The 8,625-nt window shown below is 35.1% G+C and overlaps 1 protein-coding gene across 3 annotated transcripts in view; it reads left to right on the top strand.

The window, feature by feature from the left end:
• Positions 1-434: 434 nt before the first annotated feature.
• The window catches only part of LOC109544405, a 20,094-nt gene continuing 11,903 nt past the window's right edge, over positions 435-8,625 (top strand). The window contains exons 1-4 of one of the 3 annotated variants that reach the window (XM_048662978.1): positions 787-875; positions 3,957-3,961; positions 4,021-4,302; positions 4,359-4,986. In XM_048662978.1, coding sequence (XP_048518935.1) covers positions 866-875; positions 3,957-3,961; positions 4,021-4,302; positions 4,359-4,986 — 925 coding nt within the window. In that variant the 5' untranslated portion in view covers positions 787-865. Of the gene's footprint in view, positions 876-3,956; positions 4,303-4,358; positions 4,987-8,625 lie in introns of all 3 variants that reach the window. The other 2 variants (XM_048662976.1, XM_048662982.1) reach the window with 2 other exon arrangements.

Here is an 8,625-nt window from a genome sequence, read left to right as displayed (position 1 = left end):
AAATACCTATTGTAGAGATAAATTCATGTGCTTTATTTTCCCGATTTGCCCTAGTTTTCACACGAACACAATTTTAGCAGGCGATTTGTATTCACTTTGCGAACTCTGTGATTTCCGTTGAAGTTTCAATAATATTTCGAGTATCTCATATTGCCCTTTAATTGTGATGTTAATTGAAGCCCTAGCATAAACATCACAATTAAGGAGCATGATGAAATGCTTGAAATGTTATTGAAACCAACGGAAATCACAGAGGTCATAAACTGAAATCAAATACCCCGCTAAATTTTGATGTAAACCCAATCGATAAAGAAGATTTCTTCTGCCAGTAGTGGAAATTAGAGTTTAGTTTTCATTGCAGCCGCTGAGATAAGCGACAAATAGCATTCTGCAGGCGTATATTGCAGTTTCCAATCTATAATCTCTGTGATCTGTGGATGTCAAGTCAAGCGTTTCACAATTTGTCGGACATATTTGAAAATTGGGATTTTTTCTCTACGGTTTGACCAAAATATTTTTTGTTAACTGTTGAGAATACGTTGTGTCGTCAATACCTTCTATGCGGATATTTTAATTGTTGTCGGTATGAGTGATCGTGTAGAGAGTGGCTATAATCTGGAGCAAAAGTACGATTCAATTCACGTGCCCATACCTGACCTGCTCAGTAGCAATGGTATACCAAATGCCAGTTACGTCCGGTCGAAACTCAAGGAATTTTCGTCCTTGTTCAATAGCTCTTTTAGAATTGCTATTTTGCAAAGCGAACAATCAGAAAAGAAGGAATTAAAATATCTACTTTCATCTTTGGAGAAAAGCCTCAAACTCGCCGTGGCGGAACTGGCAAATAGTCAAAAAAATCGAGTGCATGTGTTCAGGTAAGTTCCAAGATAGGCATTCTAATGCTACACGAATCACCCTAATTGCCCTAAATCCGTTTCCAGCATCTCCAGTCCTCTTAAGCCACATTAGCTCATCTTCATTACATAATTTCGAACTAAAATTGGGCCAAATCCGACATCAACAACAGTCAAAGTTTTAAGGTTGGTTGGTGGTTGGTCGGTCAGTACCAAGTCAGTACGGTTTTTCATCCTTGAGATATAAGGTCTGTTCTCAGAACAGTTGGAAACTGTCACCAGGCAATCGCTTCGGATCCAGTTTTAATCTAAAGTCTTTTTGAACGTTGGAAAGGTTGAGGTTAGGGTTGTTGTTAAATATCAGGGGACCATTTGCAGCTGCTTCGAATTTTATTAGAACGCAATTAGTCCACGCATTTTTGTTAAAAAATGATAATTCATTCTGTTTCCGTTTCAATGGCAATTGTATTTCTGCATGTGCAAGTTTTTTTGCACTTTTCGGTAATTCGATTTCATAACTTTCCGTGATAGATAACAAAATACACCATCATAGGTGGAACTCTATGCTACACGGGCAAAAATCAAATTAAGCAACAATCATAGGTGGCAACAATCGCCAGTTTAAAAGTCCAAACGCTCCCTGGTGGATAGAATTATAACTACAAGTCAACTAGTCATTTGACACTTGTGATCACATCTAATTATGATTTGTTTTGTCTAATCAACTTTTGAAAGCTTTCCATTTTTGTTACAATTGCAACTCTCAATTTTGGCTTGTTTACCAACTTTAATAGATAAACAAGAGTGACAAGTCTCAACTGTCACTCATCGGTAGTAGAACTCGCGAATACTTTATATTACAACATGTTGCCAAAGTCTATGTCGGTAAATTTCCATTTTAGTTTTATTTGTTCATCAACTGTCATCAGGCAACGGTTTGACAGAGTAGGGACATCACAGCAGGCTTAGTGCATCAACTCAAAAACAAAATTGGTTGATCCCAGCTTGCAAATAAAAAGTTCTGGTAGTTTTCGTACCAAGACATTCAAGAATTCCTCACTTGCCCAAAGCGGATGAACTCGGTTGTTTCAACAAAACATGAGCGATGAGCGTTACATTCAAGTCCATCATATCATTCTCCCCATATTAAAAAAATATTTATTTTTGAAGAACTTTGACCATCAATAACAGAGGAGCCGGACATTTTTTTTTAATAAAGGTTAGGTGATAAATTCTTCATTTGAGAAAGAATGGCTCAGTGCTCTTTTGTCCATGCACTTATGGGACATCCTGTATACATAGATATACAAGGTCATTCAAAAAAATAAAAAAAATTAAAATTAAATTATTAAAAACTGAAAAATTTGCAAAAAACTATATCACAAATACGGCAGCAATGTTTTTCAAGGTAATCTGCCTAATTAACATTGCGCAAATACCTGTCGCTTCGTAATTATTTAAAACTCCAGTAACCATAGAATTATACAGACAATAAGATAGACAAGGATAAACGGTAAATTTAACAAGATTTGTTGACTGCGCAACGTACTTTCGAAATGTCAACCTGTTCTCATAACCTCGAATATTGGTGTTTAAAAATAAACCAGACAACACCAAACATTTGAATGGTTAACTCCAAACAAGCTAGTGCCTGTGTAATCTCCTTGTTATCCATTCTTATCAAGCAGCTTCTCGTATTCAGTTAATTAACTCCTGCTCCATTTGTACATGTGTGTGCTCCTTGTACTGTGTGTGTATCGTACAAACGTGGTAGGAATGTAGCCGTTCCTCGGTGTTTATTTGGTGCTTGGGAAAGTGTCAGTTATTGTGCTCTGAGTGCCCCTGAAAAGTCCTGATTGGGTTATGTCCAATACTTGTTCCTCTGTGCCTGGAACCCGAACATCGATTGTCGTCCACTATCTTCCTGGAACCACTCTCTTCGCCTTTTGTAGGCGTGAGTTCTGTCAGCTTCTGCTATGTTACTGTAGCATTTCCCCTGAACTATTCGCATATCCGCAAATTTGTGAAAGTAGATTCAAAGTAAGTCACAGTTTGACAAATTATTGTTATGATTGATAAGGGCTATCCACCTGTAATTATCTGTTAATTACAAAAAACATCATTGCCGCTTTGACTTTTCATCAAAAAATTGTAGAAGAAAACTTTTTTTATATCAAAAATTTTCGTAATTTGAACCAAATATTGCAATTTTTCTTTTTGAATGGTTAAGTATTTTAATATGCGTCCAATTTAACATGGAACAGTTTCAAAATAATGCTTAATAACAAAGTCGAAATTCGATCTTCAACTGTTAATATCTTCTAGAAATTTTCGAAAACAAAATTTTCAATATTTTTCTCGTAGTCTCCAAGTGGGCCTCTATCACCCCTTAAAAGGAATGACGCCAATTTTGAATCACCCTGTATAGTAGCAGATATAATTATTTACCTGTATTTTATCTTGTTATCCGTCCGATTTTATTATCAGAAAGTGAATAAACCGACACTAAATATAAGAAAATAGCGAAAATGTTATTGTAAAATTGTAACCTTTTCTGACACCACTCAATTTTTTCCATAATATGTAGTTTATTCCATAATCTAAAAGGGGGTTAATATGATATGAAACCCGATATGAAAATCAAATAATCAGTGGTAGTTTTATTAATTCAGTTTTATTGGCCAAATATGCCCATGTAACAAAATTTCTTTACGTTTTCGTCCTTTTCTAGTTGTTGACTAGATTTAATTAGAGATAATTATTTTTTTTGGTTAAGACTGAGATAAAAATATAAAATTAATGCAACCCTAAGAAAAAAAGGTCTATTTATTCATCTCTCAAGTGCCACTCAAGAGTGTAGATTTTGTTCATATATTAAAATATACGTCTTAAAATTATCAGTTATTGATAATCTGATTGTGATTGTTCTACAATAAGACACCTTTGTGTAATTGGTTTAGTGGCAATCACCAAGCACGGTGTGGTGATTGATCAACTTTATGAACATTTTTTTTTTATTAACTTTTGCCATAAGGCTTATTATATGAGCGCATTTGATAATAAACAACGTCAGTCTAATAAATTGTTTACTATCAATTCCAGTTGTGGTATTTGTAATGAGGAAATCGAGGTAAATCAAGATAAAGACATATGGACTTGTTTGCAGAGTCATGAGCATTTTGAGCAGCTCTATTGTCAGCTTTTAAATAATACCCTTCAACTAATTCCGTTATCTAACAAAGAAATATCATCTTTATCTGAGAGAAGAACGAATACAATGGAAGCAATTACGGGAGTCTCAGAAGTTCAACCTGAAACCCTTCCGTACAGTGGAACTGATCAGCATGGAATAGACTCATATAAAAACATTGGCAACTCTGAAATCAGTCACGAAAGTGCTGGAAAATCAGATGCAGATAGTGGTAGTGACATCGACCAGGAGGAAAAAGTAAGACCTAGTAGTGACTTCACGTTACAGATAATACTGTTTTACTTTATTTCTAGGATGATTTAGATCCAGATGACGTGAACAAGTTCCGTTTTAGTTTCCCAGTCTCTTATAATAAAATAGTAGAAAGTGCCCTTTATCCATGCAGGATTGCGAATCGTATACGGAAATATGACCAAGTAAAATACTTTTCCATTATGAAAATTAGTTCTACGAAAGCTGTTTGTTTAGTATGCAATTGTGAAATCAATGATGTAAGAATTAGAAACCATTTATTGATGAGCCATGTGATGGGTAGTAAACATTTAAAGTCATCTATGCAACCTCAAGTTTTGCAATTGGTCGAATTCTATCATGATTTCTGGCTGAATAAAGATCCTTGCATTCAAGCACATCAAGTGTATCTTAGACCAATCGATTTGACATACATGCAGTGCAGCCTGTGTGATTGTGCGCTTTGTATTGATGATATAGTCGGGCATATACAACTCAATCCGCACAAAAAAAATGTTATTCACAATTTTGAATCGAGAGTGAATTCGAATTATCTCATTGATTTACAAGTTGAGGCTTATGGAATTCGAAGAGAATCAGTTGAAGGAAAGAAAGATGTAGAAAGTTCTCCAGAGACAAATCGGAAGGAGAAGCAAAAATTGGAGGAAATTAAAAAATATGCTGATGGGGGTAAGTTTAGCATTTTGAAGTTGAAAGTTGCGAAGTTTACGGGAGAATTTTTTCCAGTGGTTTCAAAATGAATAAAAGTGGTTACTAAATTATAGTAAAAACATTATAGTCTGCAATTAAGCGGTTGTCATAAAGTTCTTACTGCATTTAATCGTAGGTAATAAGCGTAAGTGTAAGATATAACATACAGTGTGTCCAGTATAAAATGATGTACATGGGGATATTGAAAACCGTTAAAGATACAGAGTGGACCAAATGGGGAAAAAGTTGCGCAATCAAGTGCCTATAAATAATCTGTCATCAACTTCTTTGAACTCGGAATAGCAACGAATATACAGGGAAAAAAAGAAAAAAGTGCGTTTTATAAAATCCTTTATATCGTGTTTATTATAAAAGATACAATAACGAAATGTTCAGGGTGGGGGTAAGAAATGAGCGTGAATTTAAAGCGTGAAAATAAAGTAAAAAATAATCTAGGCCCACTATGTTCAATGAGGCCGAAGTCAACTTTTGTTTTTCTTATAGGCGCCATATTGAATTTCTGCATTTTTAAATTTCCCTTTAAATATGCTCTTCAACCATATATAACATGTTTATGTTCGGTCAAGATAAATAATTAAAATTAACAAAATTAAGATTCTATGGTAGTAGGCATTGATACGTCTCTTCAATTTTCCCATGTTTGTTTTCCATTGTCTGTTTTAATTACCTAGGTAACTGTCAAAGTAGAATTGATTGTCAGTGTCAAGTGTTTGTAATTAATTGTGTTTTTCAAAATGAATCACTTCAAATTATGAAAAATACGATATGTTGGAGTGTTTTATTCTATGTCGTCGAAATGAAGCGAAAGCTGAAGAAATGTATTTAAATAAATATCCAGAAAGGCGACAATCTGGAACAACTATGTTTAGGCGTCTGAAAGACAACCTTGTAGCTTACGGGAGTTTTGCTAAGATAAAGAAAAACAAACTTCCAGACGGAAATAAAGACAATTTGGTAATGCAAAGCTTGGTTGAGACACCTCGTACGTCAAATTGAAGCCACAACAGGTGTTGCGCGGTCAACGGCAAGTAGTATTTTAAAGCGTCATAAATATCACCCCTATCGTGAACGGCCCTGCCAGGGACTCCAGAATGGCGATGCGATTAGAAGAATGGCATTTTGTCAGTGGTTTATTCAAAGAAATAAGGGGACACCAAACTTTTCCTTAAAAGTCAATTGGTCAGATGAGAGCGAATTTACTAAATGTGGACTATTTCATCGTAAAAATACCGTTTTTTGATCTGATGAAAATGCACGGCTAGTTCGTCAAGTTAGGTTGGTTTAACGTCTGGTTAGGTATTGTGGGTACCCACGTGATTGGACCATTTTTTAAAATGATAACCTAAATTCCAAGAGATATTTGAACCTCTTACAAACTAACGTAGCGGAAGCACTTATGAATGTTCCAGTAGCTACCCTGCAAAACTTGTCATTTCCAACAAGACGGCGCGCCGCCACATAATGAACGTATTATCACAGAATTTTTAAATCACGAATTTCCCAACAAGTGGATAGGCAACCTGGGACCAGTAAGGTGGTCTGCGAGATCGCCTGACATAACACCGCTTGATTTTTTTGCATGGGGTTTTCTCAAAAATGTGGTATACTGTAGGTCATACGAAACCGAAGAGGAGCTGAGACACACTGTTATAGAAGCTGTTAACAGATTTACCCCAGAAATGATCAGAAAATCCTGTGACGCAGTAATGAGACGATGTATGTTGTGCGGGCGAGAAAACGGTGGCTTATTTCAACACATTAATCCTAAAATGTTACTTGTTCTTTTGCAGTGTTCGATGTATGATCAATAATAATTTAAAGCAATAATTAATGGAAATATCAATGCCTACTACCATTAAATCTTAATTTTGTTAATTTTAATTATTTATCTTGACCGAACATAAACATGTTATACATAATAAAAATGCAGAAATTGAATATGGCGCCCATAAGAAAAACAAAAGTTGACTTCAGCCTCATTGAACATAGTGGACCTAGATTATTTTTTACTTTATTTTCAAATTCGCGCTCATTTCATACCCCCCCTCTGAAAATTTCGTTATTGTATCTTTTATAATAAACAAGATATAAAGGATTTTATAAAACGCATTTTTTTCTTTTTTTCCCTGTATATCCGTTGCTATTCCGAGTTCAAAGAAGTTAATGACAGATTATTTATAGGTACTTGATTGCGCAACTTTTTCCCCATTTGGTCCACCCTGTAACTCTAACGGTTTCCAATATCCCCATGTACGTCATTTTATAGTGGACACACTGTATATTGCAAATAAAAAAAGCTATTAGCTGGTTTGATTAGAGTTTAGATTTCAAACTGCAAATTTTAGTCGAATTGAACTTCTTCCGGAATTTCTGTACTAGGCACTGAAACAGACTCACCCTGCACACAAGAATTATTTATTAGAGTTAGAAAACGCTTGAATTTTCAGATTCACAGAGTAGAAAATTTGAAATATGTACAAGGTGATTTACAACGTTTACAATTGCTCTTCAAAACTTTAAGTGTATAGGCCATGTCAAACATACATAAAGTTTAATTTCGTAGTTTATGCTCTAAATAGGCCCAGTCTTCTAAATGAGAACAGCACAGGTTTAACGGTTTCATTATTAAAAACAATTAGATTTTTCTGATAAGGTGAAAATAAAATAGGGTCTTTGCACATAATTTATTTTTAGTTGAAACTTTAGCGTACGAGTTGTTGATAAGAATGCTTATAGCAAATTTAAAAAAAATGGTGTCAAAAAAACATCGAAAGTTACCATCTTCGCTTTAAAAATGACGTCAAGCCATAACGCGGTTTGACTGGCTGTAACGTCAAACGGTACGTCGGATAGAATTCCTACGCTAGTTATATGGCCATAACCAGAATGTATACTTCACATAAATTCAATACAGATGAAATATACAATAATAAAGCTTGTATGTAAATCGTCATTTATTATGTTAAGTCTATTTCGTTTCAAAACTACGGCTTGTACAGGAGGGTTAATAGTTCGTTTTCTATATTTTGAGACTCAAATTTATGTGAAACAGCATCTTTTTTCTTTCTTTTCCGTCCTCCCATCCTTTTACACTTCATAAAAGGTTCCATGTCCTTTTCAAGCTGTGAAATAAAATAAACCAAAATTGCACGTAACAAAACAAATGTGACATCTAAATTTAACATAATACATACATGGTTCATAACGCGTACATTTTTTTTCTGTTTCTTTTCGTTTAATGGCACTTTTATAAATGTTTTTTTCTGTTGTGGACATAGTGGTACTTGTGCACTGTGACACCATACGGTATCGATAAACCATTTTATTTTCAATAATTGAGAAACAAGCAAAGCGAAAGTCGAAATTCACACTAGAGCACGACAACACGGATAAGCGCCGAACGTGGCGGAGCTGAAACGTACCCAGCCACGACACATAAAGGCCGGGTCACATCTATCCGGTCCGACTACGATCATACAATCGGACGAAGATCTGAGACCAAAATGGTACTGGACTTTCAACGCCGTAGTTCACATCTTTCCGCTACCTGCCCGATCCGTCTCCGTTTTTGTATCCGATCATGTTCCGATTTTGCTG

This window comes from Dendroctonus ponderosae, unplaced genomic scaffold, assembly GCF_020466585.1.
Source record: "Dendroctonus ponderosae isolate FM_Combo_2020 unplaced genomic scaffold, Dpon_F_20191213v2 Dpon_F_20191213_1, whole genome shotgun sequence".
NCBI lineage: Eukaryota > Metazoa > Arthropoda > Insecta > Coleoptera > Curculionidae > Dendroctonus > Dendroctonus ponderosae.
This window is presented reverse-complemented; position numbering and strand designations above follow the sequence as displayed.